We start from the raw sequence: 23,712 nt of genomic DNA, 5'->3' as shown, positions 1-23,712 counted from the left end.
ATCTTTAGACCATAATATTCTGGACAGAGCCTAGGTTGTCCTGGAGCTGGCTTCCTTAGGGAACTGTGTATTGGGGGAGGGAGGTAGGTTAGGGATAGGGCCTAGGCCACAGGGATGATGACAATTCTCCCCTACAGGTTTGAACTTCTGACATGGATGGCTATGCCACCTGCCAAGACTTCACTGAGGTGGTCATTGATGCTCTGCTTCACCCATAGGTCCCACCCATACCCATGTAAGGTTTTCAATAAAACATATATTGACTCCTAAAAAAAAAATTTAATTTCTTATATTATCTTCAAAAATAAGCTTTTGCATAATTATTTTTCTTATTTACTAAAAAAATTATCACAGATTCATAATCTCTTTTCTAAAAAGCCTTGGAGACAACTGTATTTTGAAATTCAGTACTTCTCTAATTTTGAAAAGATAATATAGCACAAATACCATATATTATGTAACAACCCTAGTGAAGTCAGGGCAGTATCCATAATCAAATGTGTTAATATTTCTGTATTTTTATATATGTCCCTAATATTGCATTGAACATACTTACACTAGAAATGTTATTCAGTGCTTATCTAGAATTCAAATTTAGTTGAATTTCTTGTGGTTTTTTTTTTGTTTTGTTTTGTTTTGTTTTTTGTTTTTTGTGTGTGTGAAATCTGGTTTTTGGATTTCAGAATCACAAACAAGTGACTGTGGACCTGTATCTAGAAACATCCTAATTGAAATACTGTTAACAGCTATCCTTCTAGTAGAAAAGTTCATTTTGGGGCTTTCTGAAGAGCATCACAGCACAGTTTTAAAAATATGCTTTATATCAATGGTGTGTAAAAAAGCATAAGACTTGTGCAAATGCACTCATATTAACAACTCGAGATATTTTAAAAGTTAGAAATAACATGGCTGCTCCAAAAACAATTTTAATTTGCATCTCTTTCCTGCTCCACCTTAAAATTCATATATAAAACAGTCTTTTTTAATAAACTTCAAAAAATTCTCCTGTAACAAAGATATAGCTCCATCTAATGGAAAAAATATCCAATTACAGCCCTTCACAAAGCAAGGAATATTTCCACGAGTGTTAATAAAATTATAAAGACTACACATACACACAGAAGATGCTCTTCTGTGCCTCTCTTTTTCTTTGAAGCCAGATAGGACCCAAAGGTAACATAGTCATAGTTTTTGCAAGATCTGCTCTTTTCCTTAATTGGGACTATGAAATATAAAAACATAAGTATATTTACCATAGTCTTATTTCATTTATATATGTGTGTGTATACACACACACACACACACACACACATTTGTGTAAGCCTTCTAGGCCAAGGGCTTGAGGGGCCTATAAAGCTTTATGAATTTGAAGGGGAGCAGAATATGCCACCCCAAAATATGGCACTTTGGCATAGTGTTTATTTTGAATTAAAATTACTTGAGAAACAGCCAGTGCACAGATAATCAGAACCTCCTCTGTCCCCCTGAAAGCAGGAAATAAATTCACCATGTGAAAGTCCTCTTCATTGTATCAGGAAGGTAGAAAGGATCCTTATCACCCGAGACAAAATTTAGGGCTGAGAAGCCAGCATAAATAAATCTTATTACTTCTTTATTAATTTGCTACCTAAACCCAAGCCCCTTTGCTTTGCCAATTCTTCACAAATTCATTGTTCCCTTTTCTAAAAGGCATAAAAGCTTCCTGCTTTGGCACTTCTTTGAGTTATTTTATGGGGCTCTTATACATGCAAAATTAAATTTGTTTTTTTTCCTGTTAACTTGCCCTAAGTCAATTTAAGTATTAGATTAGCGAAAGAACCTAGAAGGGAAGAAAGAAATTTTTTCATCCCCTAAAAATGATACGCAAAATATTGTGTAACTTACATGTGTGTATTTTTCTGGAGAGAGATTTAGATCTCTATTAAACGAGCCCATGAGTCACTAAAGATTACAAAGTTTTCCCAAACTGCCACTTACTTCTCCCCAAGGACTACTAGCCTTTGCTCCATGATCTTTCCCAGATGACCACAAACTAACCCTATGCCAGAAGTTCCTTCTAAGCTGCTGGCTCTGCTCAGCACTTAAATACTGAGCCTGAACCAAACACAGTCTTTACTTTCAACAAGAAAAAGCCTGCCCCATGAGGCTTATATGCATTTTTATTTTACTTTTAATTTTTTTAAAGATTATTTAAGTAATTTTCACACCTAATGTGGGGCTCAAACTCGCATGTATTTTTAAAACAAATAACAGCAAGATCTAGCAGAGGAGGGACCAGGGACTAAAGCTGGGGTCAGATATAAAGGGCATCGAAGCAGAAAAGCCATTCCTTCAAAATTTTCAGTTTATCTCATTAGCCTTCTTGTTCAATAAGCATAATTCTGTTTTCTTACTGATTTTATTTTTCTGAAATTTATATTTATTTATCACCCCATTTAGAAGGAAAAACTTTTTATTCTGGAAATACTCGAGTTCACATTTCTCAGTATTAATTTTGTATCTAAATAAGCCACGTCTTCCTTGTTTAAGGTATTTAAGTAAGAACTGTTATAGTCCAAGGTCAATTTATTTTGGAAATATCTCCCTCTTGAGGACATTATTATTTATGCATCAGTATATTGTACATTTGAGCACTCTGCTAGCTAGTTGGTGGGTGGAACTGGAGGTTAATTAGTGCAAACATCTTGGCCACATCTGTTAATGTTTCAAAACCCATAAGTACTAAGATCTGCAGGCAAGGATGGTCCTGCAAAGTACTATGTGGAGTCACAAAAACTGTGAGCCACCTGATGTCCAACACTAGGTGACTAGTCAAAGTGTGATGATGCTCACAATGCAATAACATGTAACTATTAAAAGTTAGAAAATCTATGAATACTGACAGAGATTTATCACCTACATATGCTTACTCATACATTTATACATATGTGAAGTTACCTTCGGATGAGTACTGGTAATAGATATTGCCTCTAGAAACTAGTCAGGAGGGGTCAGGAAAAAGACCTATTTTTCACCTTATATACCCTTCTATGTATGAACTGAATTTTTAACTATTTGTATTGTTTGTAAATTTAAAAAGTCCAGCAAAATAATGTCTTGTAACATTTCAGAGGTAGAACTTAGCATGCAAAAAAGTGCACAAGTCCTACGTGTAAAGGACAACAAATGTTTACAAAGTTAACACGTCCAGGCAACAAAACCTCATGCTGAGGAGAAAAGCACTACCAGTATATATTTAAAGGAAAATCCAGACATTTTATCATTTTATCTGTAAATACTTCAGTATGTATCTTTGGTGAAAGAACTGCAATCTAAAAACTAGAATCAGAGGAAATGAGATGGCGAATCTCACACTTGCATCCTCAGGAAAACAACACTTAAGAACTGAGAGATTGAGTTCCTGTAAATGCCTGATTTACAGAAGACTGACACTTCCTGACCAATGAACATCCACCAAGAAACTCTTGCCCTCCTCGAGCCAATGGATTTACTGTGTGGACTCTGGCTGGACTCCCCCTTTGTACTCCTTGCCCATAAAGATAGTCCATCCCAAACAGATTCACCTGTTGCTTTTAGAGCATACATTTTCCAAATTGTAGTTCCTCTGCTATCCCCAAATAAATTCTATTGCTAGTAATTTAAGCTTGCCTCAGTTTATCTTTTTATTTTGGTTGAGGCTCTTAACAGATAAAAACATAACCAGAATACCAATACCAAACCAAATAAAGTGAACAATTAAATTTTTAAATACTTAATGCTTACATTTTTTAAAACCCAGTTTATGTTCAATTTTCTTTGCTGTCTCAAAAATGTCCATTTACATTTGATTTATTTGCATCCTAATCCAAACAGGCCTATACATTATATTTGGTTGATTTTTCTCTTAAGTCCTTTTATTCTACAACAGTCCCATTCCCTTTGGTTAATGCTACTTCTTTGTTGGTGAGCAAACTGGGCATTTATGTTGTACAATTTCTCACATTCTGAATATGGGTAATTGATTGAATCCTCCTGGTCTGATTTAGTATGTTCTTTATCAACTGCATTTTTTGTAAGGCAGTAGACAGACCTACAGATACGCTTTCTTGAGCTGCTAATAAGTAAAAATGCTGTTATCATGCAGTATGTTTAGGAAGTGCTGTACATTTTTGTAAACCAACACATGGAGTTTCACAAGTAAAGACCTTAAAAGTGCCCAAGTGAGGAAATATTTAGTTTTGCTTAACTGAGTATTCCCCCACTCATTTTGTTGTCGGTGTACTGCATATGATATTAGTGTGGAACTAGACTCCTGTTTTACCCAATCCGATAAACTCTAGGAGTAGATCTGAATGGTCTCATAATTCTGTGATGTTGTGTGGTGCAAGACATACTGCAGATGCTCACGAGAGTTTTGTTGATAGATTAATCCAACAGACATTTATTGGCAGCAGCACTGGACCAACTAGCAGCAGATCCGAGCTGAAAAAGACCCCAGAAACCATCTAGGGTAGTCCCTTCATTACATGAAGCCCAGGAATAGCAAAGGAATCTTCATGGCTGATGAGGTATACAGTTTAAGACTAAAACCAGATGTTCCTGCTGCTAAACTTAGGGAAGCCCTGGGTAGGTCCCATTCAAGATGATTTCTTTGTAGGTAAGCTGCTTTGTTGTTTTCCTTCTGGAAGCTTTTGGGATTTTCTCGTTATCCTTTGGAGTTCTGAAATTTCTTCAGGATGTGTCTAAGTATGAGCTTTCCCATATGAACATCCTGCCTGGCTTACAGTTGGCCCTTGCGGTGTGGGGATTCAAGTTTCCTTAGGCTGAGGAAGACTTTCTTCTTGTTTTTCCATTTCTGGGTCAGTTGTTTCAATTTGTTCATCCCACTTGTTTTTCTACAATGTTGTTTGTTTTATTCATTTTGGGTGATTCTGGGTGGATCCTTCCACATTTATGAATAAAAAGTCATGTTTATGAGTTGACTTAACGATTCTTTTGCAGTTATGGGAGTTTACCCAGAAATGCACACGGAGATCAATTCAGTCTAGCGAGGAAGGAAAACAAGTAAACCCAAAAATTCCGTCAGAGTGTCAGCACATCTGTGTTGCAAAGCGAACAGGTGGTGGGATTAGTTTGTGCCAGAGGGTTCCAAGTGTGGCCCTCCCCCAACTTCACTAGCTGTCTTTGGCTCTTCCCAGGTTGGGTGGGAAACACCAGAGGGCTGCGGAAAAGGAGGAAGGAGTAGGAAATATGACTTATGAGCTATGGTTTGGTGGTGTGGCTCTCTAGGCAAGAAGATGGTTTAAGGCTTTTTCTTTCTCTTGAAGGATACATTTCTGAATTCCTCAAAGACTAATCACTGCAAATCCTTAGCTGCAACAGTTGTGACCTGGGTGATGCATTTTCCTAGACTTTGTACTTACTACCTGTAGCCCCTGAGTATTTAGTGACCCATTCTACACAGATTCTTTTCATTTGAGGACCCATTTCTCTTCCAAGTAGTTCTCTTAGGTGGACAAAAACCTGACCTAGGCCTGGTCTTTCCCCATGGTCACATCTGTTCCAGAAGAAACACTCGTTCATCCCTGCATTTGTGGAAACACACCTCTCATGACTCTGCTGTTGTAGGTAAACTGCTCTGGCCACTGCCTTTGGCCTTAATTTCCCAATGGTGAGTCAAGCATCCAGGAGTCTTCAATTTCTCCTATGTCCTACAAGTAGGTAGTGAACTAAGGCTTACAAGACTAGAACCTGAGGAGCTCTTTTGTAAGCTCTGCAGAGCTTGTGAATACCTCACTTTGGAAAGTGGGCATATTTGGCTTCTTTAGTTTTGTTCTGTTTTGGGGGTGTTGGCTGAAAAGGGAGAGAAAAAGTCCCATTGTGAAAGCTTGTTTCATGCATAAATGAAAAGTACAGGGGTGATGAAATAAAGAATCTTTCCTGCTGTTCCTGCCAAGCAGTAGGCCAGCTCCCATGATTGATTTTATTGCAACAAACATGTTAGGCAGACAACCTCTATCAAGCCAATTCAAAGAAAAAAAAAAAAGAAAGAAAGAAAGAAAGAAAAAAAAAAAGCTTGGTTTTCTCAAGAAGCAGAATGTTCTAATGTACTTCACTGTAAGAAAGGATTACCTGGCAGAGAGAAGTTTAGAAACACTTTTACACTGAGCCATTTATGGGGCATGAGCACTGAAGTTCCAATTTAGACCTAGGTTGAAGTTCCAATCTGGACCTTATTAGCTACGTGACCATAGGTGATCTGTTTAGCACTCTCAGCCCTTGGTTTTCTGATTTGTGAAATGCAAGTAACAGCTAACTCGCAGGATGGCAACAGAGATTAAATGAGATGTAGGATGTGAAGATTCTAAAAGAGAAGGCCCCCCCCCAAAAAAAATAAAAAATAAATAAAAGAGAAGGCCCCCAGTGTGTGGTAGCTACCAGCGCCACCATGGCCTAGAGTCCCTTTGTCCTCTTTCTTTATCCCATTAATTCCATTCTTCCTTAAAGACAGCTCAGAGTCACCCACATCCTCCAGAAGACTTTTCTGGATTCTCTTTCCCACTCCTCAGGGTAGAGATGCCTCCAAAGCACTTTGCTATGTCTCCATCATGGCACTAACGACACTTACCTAGGTGGTTTGTTCCTATGTTTGCTTCCCCTATTAGAACGGCTCCTTGAGTACAGAGAACACATTTAAGTCACCCATAAACTCTCAAGATGGGGCCTGGAAGAACAGAAACCAATGATCACACATTTGTGACATGCCTTGGATCTGGGTGATTGACCATCCAGCCTCAGAGATTAAGGAAAGAGCATTTGTATGTTAATGGATCCCTCCCGTGGGGGAAAAAATATCCAATCAATCATAATTGAGATAGTAGATCCCTGATTCCCAGCCTGGGTTTCTGAATTATAGAAACCTAGGGCAGGGAAAACACTTTACCACATTGAATTGGGGAGGGGGCATATGCTACCCTCAAGGAATACACGTGTCTTTAAAAAACATATTTAAGAAGTTCATATTTGGGAAATTTGCAGAAGAACCTTACTTTGCTGTATTTTGGAACAGAAACCCAAAAAAACCTTGGTTGGTGTGGATATTTATGCATCAGTCATATCATGGGGAGGGCAATCAGAACTGGGCAGGGCAATGCCAATTATCTGTTTATCAAAGGAGGCAGGGTTGCTAAACTCTGAAGAACAATAGCCTAGTTGCAACCACTTCTTTATGTACAGATGAGGAAGCTGAGGTTACAGAGCCAGGGGGCAGCACAGGCCGAGTCTCAACCCCCAGATTAGTGCTCTTCCACGCTGCTCCATGCCCGACCATGGCCTTATGCAGCAAAGAAGTGGCCCAGCCCTGGGAGGAGGTGGGGGGCAGCGATGGAGAAGCCCTGGGTGAGGAATGAGAGGTGGATGGCAATGGTGCAGACGGCAAGATAGTTCACCCGTGACTTAGTTTCCTCATATGCAAAGTGGGTTAGATAATATTCCACCACCCAGGGCTGCTGACAGATCAAAGAAGAAGAGAAAGGCCTCTCTAAACCACAACATATTATTTAAAAGTGTCCCTTCTGGCATTTAAATCATCCAGCTTGTAAAAGAGGGGGTACACTAAAACTGTAAATGTCAATACTGCAACCACCTCAGCGTAACCACAAACAAGGATTTCCAGACAAGTAGAAAAATCAATGCAAATCAGAGCTGAGTCCTTTTTATTTAATCAGGGGTAATGGTGCCAGTGGGTAGCCACATGGGAAAAAGATAAAATTGGATTTACTTGTCCAATTGTAAATTAGGATAAATTAAAAATAGAAAGTAGCCTTAAATCTTAAAAATGAAACTGTACAAGCACTGGAAGAAAACATGAATGAAGTCTTCTATAACCTAGAAATGGGGAAAACTTTTCCAACCATGCCTCAAAATCCTGGGGCCTAATGAGGAAATGTGGCCTAATGAAGAAAAGATTAATAGATGCAATTACAAAAAAATAAAAGGCTTCTAAAGCAATAGGACAAAACAAACACCATAAATATGGAGAAACGATGAGTGACAAACTGAAAAGAAAATGTGCAACACGTATCACAGACAAGGGTTTAATAGCCTTACTATACAGGGAGCTTCTAAAAATAAAGAATAAAAAGTCTGAGAATCCCATGTATGTCCTACAGATATCAGCAGGTGGCCCACAGAAAAAGAAATGCAAATGATCCTTAAGTTACGAAGTGGCGCTCATCCTCCTTCATAAGAGAAATGAAAATTTAAACTATCCTGAAAACCATGTCTCATCTATTGGATAAAGCAAAAAACCTCAAAATGGACAGTATCATCTGTGCGTAAGTCCACAGGAAAATGGACATTTTTCATAATAGGAAGGAGAGAGGAGGGGAATTTGGCAATACATATTGAAATTACACATTCATTTATTTTTTGACCTAGGAAGCTCACTTCTATCAATCTACTCCGAAGATTCAATGGCAAAAATAAGAAAAGGCATGTGCAAGAGGCTTTTCATTGCAGCACTAATCATAGTAGTGAAAGTTTGAAAACAATTCAAATGCCATCAATAGGGAACTGATGGAACAAACTATGATATCCACACAGAAGTGATCGACTCCAGGATATTATTAAGTGAAAAAAGGTAACATACAGTAGGCGATCATTTACATAATGGTAAATGCCTCTAAAAGAATGGATGGGTAGGGATCCCTGGGTGGCGCAGCGGTTTGGCGCCTGCCTTTGGCCCAGGGCACGATCCTGGAGACCCGGGATCGAATCCCATGTCGAGCTCTCGGTGCATGGAGCCTGCTTCTCCCTCTGCCTGTGTCTCTGCCTCTCTCTCTCTGTGTGACTATCATAAATAAATAAAAATTAAAAAAAAAAAAAAGAATGGATGGGTAAACCATAAATTTCTTCTTAAACAGCTATGTGCAGGATGGGGGGAGGAAATGGAATGAAGGGGACTCAGAAGGAACTAGACTTCTATTTTGTTTTAGATTTGGGAACCTTGTAAATATTTTACAGAATTATAAAACACAAAAAAAGATTTTAAGTAAACTTTTTTTAAAAAAAAATTTTATTTATTTATTCATGAGAGACACAGAGAGAGAGAGAGGCAGAGACACAGACAGAGGGAGAAGCAGGCTCCATGCAGGGAGCCTCATGTGGGACTCGATCCCAGGACCTCGGGATCAGGACCTGAGCTAAAGGCAGATGCTTAACTGCTAAGCCACCCAGGAATCCCTTAAGTAAAGAGATTTTAAAACCCAAAGTAAAATGAAAAAAATGAACCTGTATAGTAAGTTTGTGCCAAACCACAGAGAGATCATTTCCAGTGTCTTTAAAACATAGCACTTTGTTCATTCCTGGTGGGATATGCCATAAGAACAAAAAGAACTGCAAACCAATCTTAAATTGCAAGATAATTATATTATGGGTAGGAATATTGGCATTGCTTTGGGGGAACTACTATGTGCATATTGTGAGGTAAAGCTAATAAGTATTTGTGTTGGTGTCATTGAAATTTTCAGCATGGAGAAAGGAAATAGGATGATACAACAGATGAGGTAAAAAAAAAAAACTGTCATGCCAAATTTGAATTGAAAGTATCAATATAAATTTATTAAGTATTTTGAAAAATAAACATGTATTTTCTTGCTCTGTACATTGAAAAGGCTGAGAAACAATGACCAACACAGTAGCAATGAGTATGCCTAGCACCCAGAACATGATCCAGGGGTCCTTGGAGAAATGGATGATTCCAATCTGGGGAAGGAATCTGGAAGAACTGGAACATCTTACCTTACCAGAAATCAAGGAAGTAATAAAACACTAATGAGGTTACATCATAGGACTCAGGAGCCAAGTTTAAGAGGATCCCATTGGCCAAATATGGGATCATTTGAGTATCAATAAAAGTAATTATAGGGATGCCTGGGTGAATCAGCGGTTTAGAGCCAGCTTTCAGCCCAGGGCATGATCCTGGAATCCTGGGATCAAGTCCTACATCTGACTCCCTGCATGAAGCCTGCTTCTCCCTCTGCCTACGTCTTTGCCTCTCTGTGTCTCTCATGAATAAATAAGTAAAATCTTTAAAAAAAAAAAAAAGTAATTATAATGGATAAAACATATCAAATATTCTTACACCATGGGTTCAGTATGATACTACAACAAACTAAAACTAAACAAAATGAACAAACAAAACACCTCATTCATCACCTTTAGAGGATATGTGCTTGGGAATTAACTTGAAAAATTAGTCAATAACTGAAAAAAAATACTTATCCTAACGTCCTCATAGGAAGGAACTGTACTTTGGGGTTGATTAAAGATAAAGTACCTCTTTTAGGTGCATTCCAGTCAATAAATGAAAAAGGAATGAGAGAATTAGAGTATCACCCTTTGACAACTCCTAGGGAAATGATGAATCTAGACAGTGGTCATCAGTACATCTTAACAGATGTTCACAATGACAGCTCTAAGTATTCTAGCCAAAACAAAACAAAACAAAAAAAAATCAAATTTGAATCTAACATTTGATCAAGCTTCTAGATTTAGCTAGCAATTCACAGGAAACACAGCAGACAGAGGAATATGTTACATGACACAACTGGGATTAGGGGTGTGTGTATGTCATGAAAATTCAGATTGCAGAAAATTCAACAGAACAAATGATTCAGTTTGATCGACAAATAAATTGGGGAGTAGGGAGAGACAGAGAGTCAGAATCTCTAGGTTAAAGGAGGCTTTAGAGACATCATTTCATTGCAATACTTCGACTTTATCACAATTTGCACAATCTAAGTTATGAGATACATGGGGAAATTTAGCATTGATTGGCATTGAAAAATGTAAGAAAATATTGTTCATTTGGTATAAGTGTGATAATGGTAGAATAGTTATGCTTTAAGAGTCCTTATTTTTTTAGACACTAAATTTTAGAGAAATTATGGATGAAATGAACAACAAATGAAGAACAAAATGAAAAAGCAACATGCCGAAATGGAGAAAATATTTGCAAATCATATATCTAATAAGAAGTAAATATCTAAAATATATAATGAAGTCACACAATTCAACAGCAAAAAAAAAACAAAAAACAAATGATCCAACTAAAATATGGGCAGAAGATCTGAATAGACATTTTTCGTAAGAAGATAAAAAAATGGCCAACAAGGACATGAACAGATGCTCTATATGATTAATCAGCATGGAAATGCAAATCAAAACCACAATGAGATGTTACCTTAAACCTGTTAAAATAGCTGTTATCAGAAAAACTAGAAAATAACGTGTTGGTGACAATTGGGAGAAAAGGGAACCCTCCTGCAGTGCTCGTGGATATGTAAACTGGTGCAGCCACTATGAACAACAGTAAGGAGGTTCCTCAAAAAATTAGAAAGAGAACTATTCTATAATCCAGCAATTCCCCTTCTGGGTATTTATCCAAAGAAAGTGAAAACAGTAAGTGAAAAAGATACATGCAGCACCATGATCATCGCAGCCTTCTTTCAATAGCCAAAATTGGCATTTAGGTTGAAAGCAACCTAAAAATCCACTGATAGAATATTGGATAAAGACTCTGTGATAGGGGGAATCCCTGGGTGGCTTAGTGGTTTGGCACCTGCCTTTGGCCCAAGGCGTGATCCTGGAGTCCCGGGATCGAGTCCCGCGTCGGGCTCCCTGCATGGAGCCTGCTTCTCCCTCTGCCTGTGTCTCTGCCTCTATCATGAATAAATAAATAAATAAATCTTAAAAAAAAAAAAAAAGACTCTGTGACACACATACACACAATGAAATATTATTCAGCCATACAAAAGAATGAAATCTTGACACTGGTGACAAGGATAGACCTTGAAGGCAATATTCTAAATGAAATACGTTCCAGAAAGATAAAAACATTGTATGATCTCTCCTATATGTGGAATCTAAATACACACACACACACACACACACTCTCTGCCATTTTATACAATATGAAAAATAATGTTCAGGACTGCAGTTCCAACAAAACTTTATTTACAAAAAACAGGCAGTAGTTTGCTTCCTTTTGCATGACTGCAGCCAAAGCTCAGTCTGACCGCAACTTCACGAAATCCTCAATCAGACCCACCCAGCTAAGCTGCATCTTGGGGTTTTGATCCTCAGAAACCATAAATTGAGTTTTACACTGCTACATTTTGATTTAAACAGAACTCATACACCCCATCCTGTCCCTCCCTACCCACCCATTGTCAAGCTTATTCCCTCAGGCTTTTTTTTTTTTTTAAAGAATTATTTTACTTTTTTGAGATAGCATGAGCAGGGAGGAGGGAAAAGCAGGCTCCCCCTGGGGCAGGGAGTCAACATGGTGCAACACTCCTTCCTCCCTATATTCCCTATCTCCCTTATTTTTCTCATATTCACCACATACCGTATGTCCTGCTTTCCGGTCTTCCTCGAGTAAAAGCTTCACAAAGACAAGTGTTTCTGTTTTGATACTGCATTATGCAGCTGCTTTTATTTATTTGCAGCTGCTTTTAGTAAATTATGTAAATAAATGAATTTGCTGATCCCAACTAACCTGCCAACTCCTTAAAGGCATAGTGTGTTCAGGCCTGATTAATTCTGAATAATAATTTTAAACATCTAAAGATCACCACCAGATCATCTGAAAGGATTAATCTAGGGGAGGAATGGAGGCAGTTGGTGTCTGGAACACTCCATCCTCACTCTATACTCTACAGGCAGTTCCACCCCTCTCGCTGTATGTTACCACCTACCCCGACTAGTGGACATCTTCACTCAGACCCTTCCTCAGGACATCTTGTGGATCTCAAATTGAGCATGGCCTAAAATGAACTTTCTCCCTACTCCTGCCTTCTCCTGTGACCAAACTCAGCAAATGGCTTCTAGACAATTGTCACCCTTGTCCCTTACCACCAAATCAAGTCCCACAGAGGTTATCCTCTGAAAAATCTCTAAACCTACCCGCTTCTCCCCATCCCCCCCCAACACCCCAGTGCTACCTAGCACATCCACAGGATGTTGCCGTCCACCTTCTGGTCTCCTTGCAGCGGATAGGACCTCTGAAAACCATTCTCTACAATGCAGCCACCATCTCTTTCAAAATGTGCATCTCATTGGATCACATTACTGTTTACTTAAAATTCAGTAGTTTCCCATTGCTTTAAGGTTAAAGCAGGGATTTCTGCCCTGCACGGGCTAGTTTTCACCGATCTTCCCAAGTTCTCCTCATAACCAATAACTATTCCAGAGGTACTCTATACCAAAGACTCTCATTGTCCCAAGAACTGGACTCAGGCTGTCCTGCCTGAAACACCCTTTGTTTTTACCCAGTTACCAGGTCTGTTCTAGGTCAGCTCAAATGCTTCGCTGCCTTCCTTGACTAAATCAAATTCCATTTATAAACTCCTCTCCCTTGTTGTACTTAAGTTTTAATGGGATTATTTGGGCAGTGGTCTCACTATACCAAAACAGTAGGCAGTTTTTACTCCCTCATACCCACATGCTCAACAAAGGAAGCAAAGAGCTTGGTAACTATCGGTAGAAAACACGAACAATTCAAACAGGGCAGTTTGGAGGTTATTACAACTGTCTGGGAGAAACCAAGGAGTTGCTGTACTAGAGCACTACATTAATGTTGGGGAGCACTTCAACAGTTAATAATAAAAATTGACACTCTTGATAAAATTATTCCAAACATTCCCCAAACCACTGTCTACTATCAGGGCCCATGGCCCAAGTACCTAAGGTACTGACACCACTTTCAGATTAAAAGTAGAAAAAGACATTGCCTGGAACCACCAGAAAACCAAGAAAATTGACATGGCTTTAGTAACATCCCCCCACCTCTTATAATCTGGATTTTACCAAGCCATTGTTTCACTCAAAGGCCATTTTATTTGGGGGAAGGGGGCCCAACCACCAAGAACTAAGTAATACATGACCACTTTTTTTCAGAAAAATAGATTATATTTATTCATGAGAAACGCAGAGAGAGGCAGAAGACACCATAGGCAGGGGGAGAAGCAGGCTCCTCGAGGGGAGCCAGAGGTGGTACTTGATCCCGGGACTCCGCAAGTCATATAAACAGCATACACTTAAAAGAAGCAGACGCTTAAGATACACAGTATAATGCTTTTTATTCAATTCACCAATAAACTAAAAGTCCATTTCTAGTTGTTTCTTTCTTTTGCATGCTACATTTATTTTCTTAGGAAGCAAAGCCCTTTAAGGGGCAGCCTCACTAGTCTTCAGACTCAGATTCATCTTCATCTTGACTAATTTGGAAATAACGAAGTTCATAAGTCTCCTTGTCAGATGCAACCACACGAAGCCAATCACGAAGATTGTTTTTCTTAAGATATTTCTTGGTAAGATATTTCAAATACCTTTTAAAATAAAAACACGAATTTCATTAAGAAATACGGTATTTACAATGCAAAAGATAATATAGAAGATATGCAATTGTATTCATCTTGAATGTTCCCCCCAAAATATTTGTATCATGCATTGTGCAAGGTTGCTGGAAATATGAGAATAAGGTAGCCTCTCAAACCAAGTTACAATTCGCTGATGCCCTACAAACTATTCTCTCATCTCCCTAAAATAAACATCCTTTTTGTTGAAGATACAAAGACCAATAGTAGCTTCTCTTCAGTTTTACTACCATAACCAGATTACCTTCCTATCACCACTATCAACCTCCCTATCTCAATCCTATGATCAATCAACAAAAGGAAACCTATCATCATGAGGGCTGAACCCGTTTAGGTTTAGAAGTTCAAAGTTATCGACACACTTAGAACTAGCATATGGCTCAATTCTCATAAAAAGCTTTCAGCAGGGTCTAATTTCATCATTCCAGACATTCTCTTCCATTTACACTTTACGGCAATTCTGAACTACCACCCATTCCTCAAGCTTCCCTGTCCTTTCTTAATGCTGTTCCGTCATTCCACAGCCTGACACTGCTCATCTCAGGTTCTCTGCAAATTCTTATGCCCTACCTCTACCTTTGCCACAGCAATTACAGCATTGCGTTTTATAATTATGTGCATGTCTGAGATAAGATGCTTCCTAGCATTACCTTTCATCCCTGGATCCCTAATGATGAACTCATAACCACACAGCTAACATGCACTGCTGTCTCAGTCCAAGCCACCACCAGTGCACCTGTCCTCACAATTGGTCCACAGTCGTCAGCTTCTACCATCAATCTTTTCCAGTTACAATTATGAATTCTCTAAATTGCATGTCTCACTCCAGCACTTCATTCAGATGATTTCCTTGAGCATCTACCTAAAAACACGAACCCTGAAATCCTCTTTATGCATTTACACAGCACTTACAACTACTTAGTATCACATTTCATGGTCTCTTTCCACTAGAATTCAAGCTCCTTAGTGGTAGGTACTTGCCTGCTTGGCTATCTGGTCCTACAAGAGTGCTTTCATGTTAGTACTTAATATCTGTTGAATAAATTAGACTAACTAAAACTGGCAAAACAGACTTTACTTTTCACTGGCTGCCTCTACTATATAGACCACTAAAGCCTTAAAAAATACATATAAGAAAACATATTTAATTTGGGACATTAGTTTCATGTTACACATTAGACATGTTTCTTACAACATATTCTAATATAGAAACATCTAACATTGTTAATGTTTGTTAGTATTACAGGAAACAAATACCAACCTTTTAGAGAACTGTTTCTCAGAAACTACCGTGATTTTATTCTTGAAGCGTTCAATGTGAACAACATTCCCCAGATTTCCAGTTTTTCCATTGACTTTAACCTTCTCCCGGAGAAACTGTTCCTATTTTACAACAGAGAAAAAATGCAAAACTAGGGAAGAAAACCCTAGATATTCACTAGGGAAGGTACCCTAGGAATAGAGCTCAGGTTAAAATCAAATATTACACACTTATTTCATTAAGAACTCTATTACAATGATAAAAACAAGCTGAGTAGAGGGATACTTTACTTACAAAATTTCCAGAATCAAAAATTCCATCTTCTACTGGATGGGTAAGGTCCAAGTTAAACTTCCAGGTTGACTTCTTAGGCTTCTTGTCTTTCTGTTACAGAGGTAACATAACTGTAACTACTCAGTTTACTCCATGTATATACAAAACTTTAAAATCTGTATCAGTCCAAAGATGTACAATGTTATATATATATATATGAAACAGTGCAAAATCCTAAAAAAATTGCTAAATATCTATTGGATATATACCCTTTTTCCTAGCCAGGCGGTCCTGTCTGAAAAGGGGTACACTCACTTTGGTTTAACCCGGGTTTTTGTGAAATCCAACGGGAATTTCCACTGTGCCCCATCAAAGTGTCTCAAAAGTGCAAAACTCAAGAGAGCTCAAAGCATGTGGCAAGCTACTCTTAAGTTCCTTTCACCAGAAACTCTCAAAGACTCCTATAACTTTACTTTCTTCTGTATATTCAAACTGAACCACCACCCGGGGTTGGTTCCAACCTCTAAACAAGCCCATTCTGTCTCACTCATCAAGAGAAGTGTCATGGCCTTTATTAGTATTTTCCAGACCACCGACGTTCAATCTTAAGTTACCAGGTACCCTTTTACTACAGGTCAGGCCCTGTGGGACACAGGTAGGGTACCTCGACCTCGACTTGCCAAGCTGGATTACAGGCCAGAATAGGAAATCCTAAGTCTAGAGAATGAAATCCTTATATCCTTCTAGGTTGGGGGGTGGTGGTGCTGTACCTTGAGTCTTGTAAACTTTTTTAAAAAAATTTTTTATCTTTAAAAGATTTTATCTATTCATGACAGACACAGAGAGAGGCAGACACAGGCAGAGGGAGAAGCAGGCTCCATGCAGGGAGCCCGACGTGGAACTGGATCCGGGGTCCCCAGGATCACGCCCTGACCAGAAGGTGGCGCTAAACCGCTGAGCCACCCGGGCTGCCCTTTTTTTTTTTTCTTTTTTTAATTTAAAAAACATGCATACTTTAGTTTTCCACACCCGAAACTTAGCCCGATGCACATAACCGGGCTACGCGAAGTTAAACGCTGCTTCAACTACTGCCAACACACATTCGGACAACATGCTGCAAACCACCAGGTCACGATCGGAGGATACAATTCCAAGTCATATCCACCCGAATGGACACCAGGTAGTAAGAAGTGAGCTTTCAGGGAGCCGAGTAACTTGTACCAAAGGAGTTAGAAAAAAAAAAAAAAAAAAAAGAACCGAAGTCCTAGAACTGTAAATTGGCGACAGACACCTACCTTTGCAGATCCCCTGTGGGCTGGAGTTAGCATCTTTCTGACTGACCCCCTTGATAATCAGTGAATACAAATAAAACCTCCTGGATCTGCGGGGCGTGACTTTTTTCGTTGTAGAGAGATTCGTTCACGAGGGAAGCGCGCAGCTCCGCGGGCTCCGCAGCCCCCCAGGCGCCCCCGCCCGGACCGGCCCGACTACCCAGCGTCCTTTGCGGCGCGCACCCTCGGGCCGGGGCCCGCACCCGCACGGAGACGCGGCCCCGCGCTGTCCCCCGCCCCGCCGGCCGTCGGGCCTCCTCCTTCCTCGCGCGGCCCCCGCCACCCACCATCCTAGGCCACCTCCGTTCGACAGCGTGGCAGCCGCCAGGCGTCTCGGACACGACCACTCACAACCTTCTCGTGCCCCCGACCCGGCCTCCCCTCCTCCCCTCCCTTTGCCTCAAATGACAGGTTTTCCCCCAACTCGCCAGACGCAAAATCCCCCTCTACCCCGCGCGGGTCGTCTCAAGCGCCCACGGAAACCCACGCGCACTCACCGGCGCCATCTTGGGAGCCGGCCGGGCGAGCGGAAGAGGAAGCCGCGGCCGCGCGCCTCCTATTTATACCGGAACGTGCTGCGTCACGCGCCGGGAGCGTAGCCCCGCCTCCTCCCGGAAGAGAGCGTGGGGAGGCCCCGCGACGCAGGGCCCCGGGGGCGTGCGAGCGGGAGGACGGGCCTCGGGAGCCGCCGGGCGCGGGGGCGCGGGCGCGCGGGCCGGCGGCCGTGGGGGGTGGTTCGGGGCTTCCCGCCCTTGACGACGCCCGCGCCCCCGGACCGACACCGCCGAGGGATGGACGACTCGTCTTTGGCGCAGGGCCCAGAGGCCTTCCCTCCGTCCGGGGCCGGGCAGGGCCTTCGGGCTCGCCTTTCTTTATTACCGCGGCAATCCGAGGGCGAAGAGGTCATCTCCACGGATGCTGGAAACGACGCTTCTCGGGGAAGCAAAGGATGAACTAGGTGCTTGAGGGGGAAGAAAAGTCTTGAAACCAAAGCAAACGCATCGCTCCCTGGTGGAGGAGGATTCGATCTTATCATGGGTGTTAGTCAAGCCTGCGCAGCAATGAAGGTGGAGTCACTGCTGGGCAACAGGACCTAGGTCAGGCCGCCCTGTAAGCAGCCAAGACGGGCCCCGCAGGCCCCGAGCTGGTGCCCCACAGGAGGCCTGCAAAGGCCCCACTGATCCGACGCCTCTGCAAAGGGAAGATTTTTTGCAGCAAACTGGCAAGACTTGCTGCAAAGGGATGCAGGCCCTTTCCCCTCTGACCGTATGGAAACGGCAGCCGCCCCGGAGGCCCTGCCCGGATGGCCCTGGGATCCTTCTTCGCTCGTTAAACATAGTGGGCAGCAGGTGCTCAGAGCTGACCCAGACGGACGGAGGCCCTGTCTCAGCTGCACGCTCACGACACGACTGCGAGCTTGCTTCCCTGGCTTCCTAGCCCCTACGTTTTATCTTGGTATGTGATCCTCTTGTGATCTGCGTGATGTTGTGTAAGAAACCGAAGTGGAACACTAAGGAAATGGCATTGAGTTTGGAATCCTGAACCCGCTTTGTATTTATGTTACCCTTGCTCTTGTGACTGAATAAAGCTGCCCTTCTGGAAAGACACCCCTTGTGTGCACCTCCATACCGTGCTCATGACACCCGAGGACTCTTGACTTCCATCCCCAACGCCTCGCTGTTAAAATTCAACGGATGTTTGCTGAGACCTAACTACTAAGATAGGCAAACCATGGGGGTGGGGTGGGGGGAGGGTGGCCAAAGGAGAAAATAGCTTTTTTTTTTTTTTTTTTAAGATTTTATTTATTTATTCATGGAGAGACACACAAAGAGAGAGAGGCAGAGACACAGGCAGAGGGAAAAGCAGGCTCCATGCAGGGAATCCGACGTGGGACTCGATCCCTGGTCACTAGGATTACATTCCCCGCCGAAGGCGGTGCTAAGCCACTGGGCCACCGGGGCTGCGCAGAAAATAGCTTTTGAACTTTGAAGAATTGGAGGTTGACATCAAATCAGAAAAGTGACATGTTTCTCAATTTTTTTCTTTTTATGGAGGTGAAACTCTCATACTGGGGGGTCAGGGATAGGGATGGAGTGGACTTTTGTTAATTTGGAGAGTGAACCAAGAAAGTGACAACCGCCTATTATCTTTTATGACAGCAGTTATGCTTTAATGAAGCATTTAATGTGTGGGGTCTGAATAGAGGTATTGAATTCCTGGGGAAAATCCATTTCAAGAAGTTATCTCTTTGGTTGTTTACTTCAAGAACCATAATAATTCCACTTGTTTTCCAAACATTAAGGGAGGGAGGGGGCGAGGAATGCAATTGGCATTTTCTCCTCGAGGGCTCCTCATGCTGCAGAGCAGAAATGATCCTTGCACTATTGGGTATTTTGAAAATAAGCCATTAATTGAGGCACTATTTTATTTCTGTTTTTTGGCAGACTTCCATGTTATGACCAAAACAAAAATTGTTAAGAGCTGTTAAGTACAAAGGAGATATTAAAAACATGTGTTTCAAAATAGCGAGTAATCTCAAAATAACTAGGTAGAAACTATAATGGAAAAAAACAACATGTCTCTAAATTGGGGGGAAAACCCTAACAAGAATATTAACTAGAAATGTGCTTCCCAAATTTTACACACACACACAGTCTGAACACAATGCCTGTCAACACCCTTCTCCCAGATATTTTTATTTTGACAATGGATTCTAAAACATGAATTAAATTCTGGAAAGAATCAAGACAATGTAGAACAATAAGGAGAAGTTGCCTTTCCAGTTATTCAAATATAAGATACTATAATATATGATAGATATATTTGTAATATAAACTTCAGTCATTTGATCTACATGATTCTGGAGCTTGAACAAATCAAATTATAGAAGGACAATATGGCAGATCAAATTCACAGAGAAACTCCTCCATATGTAGCCACCTTAAAAAAACTGGCTGAAACACAGTTTTATACATAATTTCTAATGTGTGGTTAAGTTGGTGGAAAGTAAAAATTTCTGGAGGCAGAAATGACAAGGCATGTTCATATAAATTTGGGACTAGGATTAGCTCTGCCCAAATAGCATGAAAAAGCTAACCTAAAAGTGTGCTTGGACCGGTAGTGCTAGGCAGAAGCAAATGCAGATGCTGTCTGGAGAAATGCACTTTTGATCCAAGCACAAAGGATCCCCTGTGATAAGCTTACAGAAATATGAGCTGACATTTTTTTTTTAAGTCACTACACACATAGGAAAACAAGCCACTATGAATGAAAATCAACCTCCCCAAAACCTATAAGCCAGACCAATATATATTGGAATTATACAGAATATAAAATAAGTGTCTTGAATATATTTAAAAGCTAAACGTATGTAAAATATGGTAAGGGAAACAGGAACAATAAAATTGGCCAGGACTAAAAGAAAAGTTCTAGAAATTAAAAATAGCCTCAGAGACAGTGGATGAGTTAAACAGGAGAGTAGCCAAGCTGCAGAGAAAATTAAGGAATGGGAAATTACTTAGAATGCAACATAAAAAAGCACTACCCATCTCCAGAAAAATAATACTCAAATAACATGGTAGCACAAACAATCCCATGAAAGCAAACTGCACAGCGTTGACAAAAGATGTGCTCAGCCCTCTGTGCAAACAATGAGGCACTGAGAGAACCTTATTACATCCAAAGAGTATTGCTTTTAACTCCTCCAACCTTGAATGTTCTTTGTTAAATAATCATAAATGAAAGTTAACAGTACCAGATAGGGGAAATAGGAACTGAAGTTACTGCTGCTTGTTCTTCCTTTACTAATTTGTTTAGAAAGCATTAAAAACTATGGTTAAGATTTATGCTTGCTTCAATGCGTCTTTTCTCTGTATTTAGGAAAAACTTCAGTGATTGTTTTTTATTATTTCTAACAATTACAATTTCAGAAATAAGATTTTCCTGTTAGTGCCACAGGAATTCTGAATAGATCAAATTTTAAAATGAGAATAAGTATCTTTTTTTCATTATTTTTTGTCATTTTTATCTTGTTATTTTTAGCTTGGTCATCCATCTATTGGTGGCCATTTAAATTATTTCTACTCTTACACTATTATAAACAATGCTTTAGAAAACTCAAATTAATGAAATTATTATCTTAAGCCAAAAGAAAAGCTCATGAAAAGAAATAAAAAGGAAGCAAAAAAGATAATGCATAAAAATATCTAAAATCCCACTTGTTTGGAAATAGCTATTTAATGCTTTGGGGGGCATGCATGTATGTGAATGTGTATGTATAATATAAATCATTTAGATTACACAGGTAATTATATTCATTTATAAAAATTAGATGGCACTATATATGTTTTCTGAATTAAAAAACTATTTAGAAATAATTACTGTACCTAAAATTGTAAAAATTATGAAAATAGTTCAAAGAACACAGACACATATAAATACAGAAAAACCTGGACAAAGTATACATAAATACATACATGTGTCTATATATCTTTTATCCATATTTTTACCTATTATTAACATTTTGCCCTATTTATCATTTGTTTTTCCTCTCTCTCCATCTATATCTACATCTATAAATCTTTGTGGGATGTTTCTTGCTAACCTTTTCATTTATTTCTTTTATTAAAATTGTTCTGTTTAGGCTTTCTATTTCTACTGAGATTGATTCTAATAGCCACATTTTCCTAAGAAATTGTATCATTTAGGTTTTCAAATTTATTTGAATAAAATTTTTTGGATTTCCTCAGCATTAGTAGCCATTCCTCTTATTATTTCTCATTTTTTTTATATTTGTGTATTTTTCCCCCACTTTAAAGAAATTGGTCAGGCGTTTCTTCTTTTGTTAATTTTTCAAAGGACCAGAATTTTATTTTTTTAATGTGCTATTTTTCTATTCACCCTACTAATTTCTTATTTCATCTGTATCATTTCTTGTCCTCTCTTTTGGTTTATTTTGCTGTTATTTTCTAGTTGATTTACAACTTTAATTTCACTTATGTTTATTCTTTAATTTTTATTGATACAGATGTTAAGGCTACATATTTTTTCTACATTCCTTTTTCTATATAGATTCTGATCGTGTTTTTACCATCATTATATTTCAGGAATTTCTTCTGTTTGTAGTTCCCCTTTCAATATAGAATTATGTAACAACAGGTTTTTAAATTTCCAGGTAGAAGAGTTTTCTTATTTTTCAATTTTGTTTTTCACCCAACAATGCTATCCATGTTTCTGGTGTTCTCTGCCTATCCTTTGCATTCATTTATCTTGGAATTGATATGTGTGCCATTTTAAATATTTCCACCTTATGGAAACTGTTTTCTTTGTGTCCTAAATATTTATTCTGAAAGTTCATTTGCCTCTAAAGGAAGGTATATTCTCTAATATCAGGCTGTTATTAGTGATATGTATGTAAAATCTCCAAAAGATTTCACTGATTGCACGGCAATTAAAACGAACTAGGAGGAAAGCAGTTTTAAGTGAAACTCATATACATAATTGTGAACAAAGAAGGGCAGACATACTATCAGTGTTAAGTAGGTGAACTTCCATTCTCCTAATTAGAATCTCATTCTCTAACTAAGGTTGCCAAGCTTTTTGGGGCCTCCAAAACACTGGGACACAAGTCATTGTGATGCTCGGATGTGCCCATGAGTGTGGCCCCGAAGTTATTTTGACTGGATCCAGAAATAAATCTCAAAATAGGACAATGGATTAATGATGTAACCTTGTAGGTAAGTTCTTTTTAGCCCATACACACCCACCGGTTGCAACTGATCCTGCTGAATGTATCATGAGAATATTGGCACACCTTATCTTGCACTTTGCTCTATTGCATTTCAGATATTTTTTTTCTTTCAAATTGAAAATCATAGCAACTCTTTAGCCCAGCAAGTCTATCATTTTTTTCCAACACCATCTGCTTACTTCATATCTCTATGTCACATTTTGGTAATTTTCACAATATTTCACACTTTTTCATTATTATAGTATTTGAATTGCAAAAATCTCATAAAACTTTAATGGATTGGGTGTTGTTTATGGATGAGCAAGGAAAGTGAGTTTCTTGACATGGAATCTACTTCTTGTGAAGATGCTATGAAGATTACTGAAATGACAACAAAGGATTTAGAATATAACATAAACTTACTTGCTACAGTAATGGTAGTGTTTGATGTTTGAGAGGATCGACTCCAATTTTGAAGGAAGTTCTATTGTGGGTAAAATGCTATCCCAAGCATTGCATACCTTAGAGAAATAGTTTATGAAAGGAGTAATTGATCAATTGATCAGACAATTTCACTGTTGCCTCATTTTAAGAAATTGCCACGGCCACGCAACCTTCAGGAACCACCACCTTGATCAGTCAGTAGTCAATCAACATCAAGGAAAACTCACCAACAAAAAGGCCTATGACTTGCTGAAA

The 23,712-nt window shown here is 39.5% G+C and overlaps 1 protein-coding gene and 1 long non-coding RNA gene across 4 annotated transcripts; both read right to left on the bottom strand.

Annotated features, from left to right (window-relative positions):
• Window positions 1-4,400: 4,400 nt before the first annotated feature.
• Window positions 4,401-6,868, bottom strand: LOC140598117 (uncharacterized). Of its 2 annotated transcripts, none has more exons than XR_012000244.1 (2): window positions 6,608-6,868; window positions 4,401-5,200 (listed from the first exon to the last, which is right to left on the bottom strand). It is a non-coding gene; the product is annotated as an uncharacterized lncRNA (long non-coding RNA). The 2 variants fall into 2 exon arrangements; XR_012000245.1 differs by having other exon boundaries at window positions 4,401-5,078.
• Window positions 6,869-14,104: 7,236 nt separating this feature from the next.
• RPL22L1 (ribosomal protein L22 like 1) lies at window positions 14,105-17,857 on the bottom strand. Of its 2 annotated transcripts, none has more exons than XM_026007740.2 (4): window positions 17,783-17,857; window positions 15,976-16,065; window positions 15,682-15,803; window positions 14,105-14,372 (listed from the first exon to the last, which is right to left on the bottom strand). In XM_026007740.2, the coding sequence occupies exons 1-4, from the start codon at window positions 17,789-17,791 to the stop codon at window positions 14,228-14,230; spliced, it is 366 nt and encodes a 121-aa protein (XP_025863525.1). In that variant the 5' UTR covers window positions 17,792-17,857; the 3' UTR covers window positions 14,105-14,227. The 2 variants fall into 2 exon arrangements, with proteins under 2 accessions (XP_025863525.1, XP_072608317.1); XM_072752216.1 differs by lacking the exon at window positions 17,783-17,857 and adding an exon at window positions 17,250-17,388.
• Between the last annotated feature and the right edge of the window lie 5,855 nt (window positions 17,858-23,712).

This window comes from Vulpes vulpes, chromosome 3 (assembly GCF_048418805.1).
Source record: "Vulpes vulpes isolate BD-2025 chromosome 3, VulVul3, whole genome shotgun sequence".
In the NCBI taxonomy this organism is placed as follows: domain Eukaryota; kingdom Metazoa; phylum Chordata; class Mammalia; order Carnivora; family Canidae; genus Vulpes; species Vulpes vulpes.
The sequence above is the reverse complement of the archived record's forward strand: the minus strand, read 5'-3'. Positions and strand labels throughout refer to the sequence as shown.

Coding starts and splice junctions, on each gene's coding strand:
- RPL22L1 (XM_072752216.1), bottom strand. CDS start 17,282: ATGCTAACTCCAGCCCACAGGGGATCTGCAAAG. Junction 15,804..15,975: donor TTTTTGATTCTGGAAATTTT/GTAAGTAAAGTA, acceptor GTTGTAAAATAG/GAACAGTTTCTCCGGGAGAA. Junction 14,373..15,681: donor GAGAAACAGTTCTCTAAAAG/GTTGGTATTTGT, acceptor TTATTTTAAAAG/GTATTTGAAATATCTTACCA.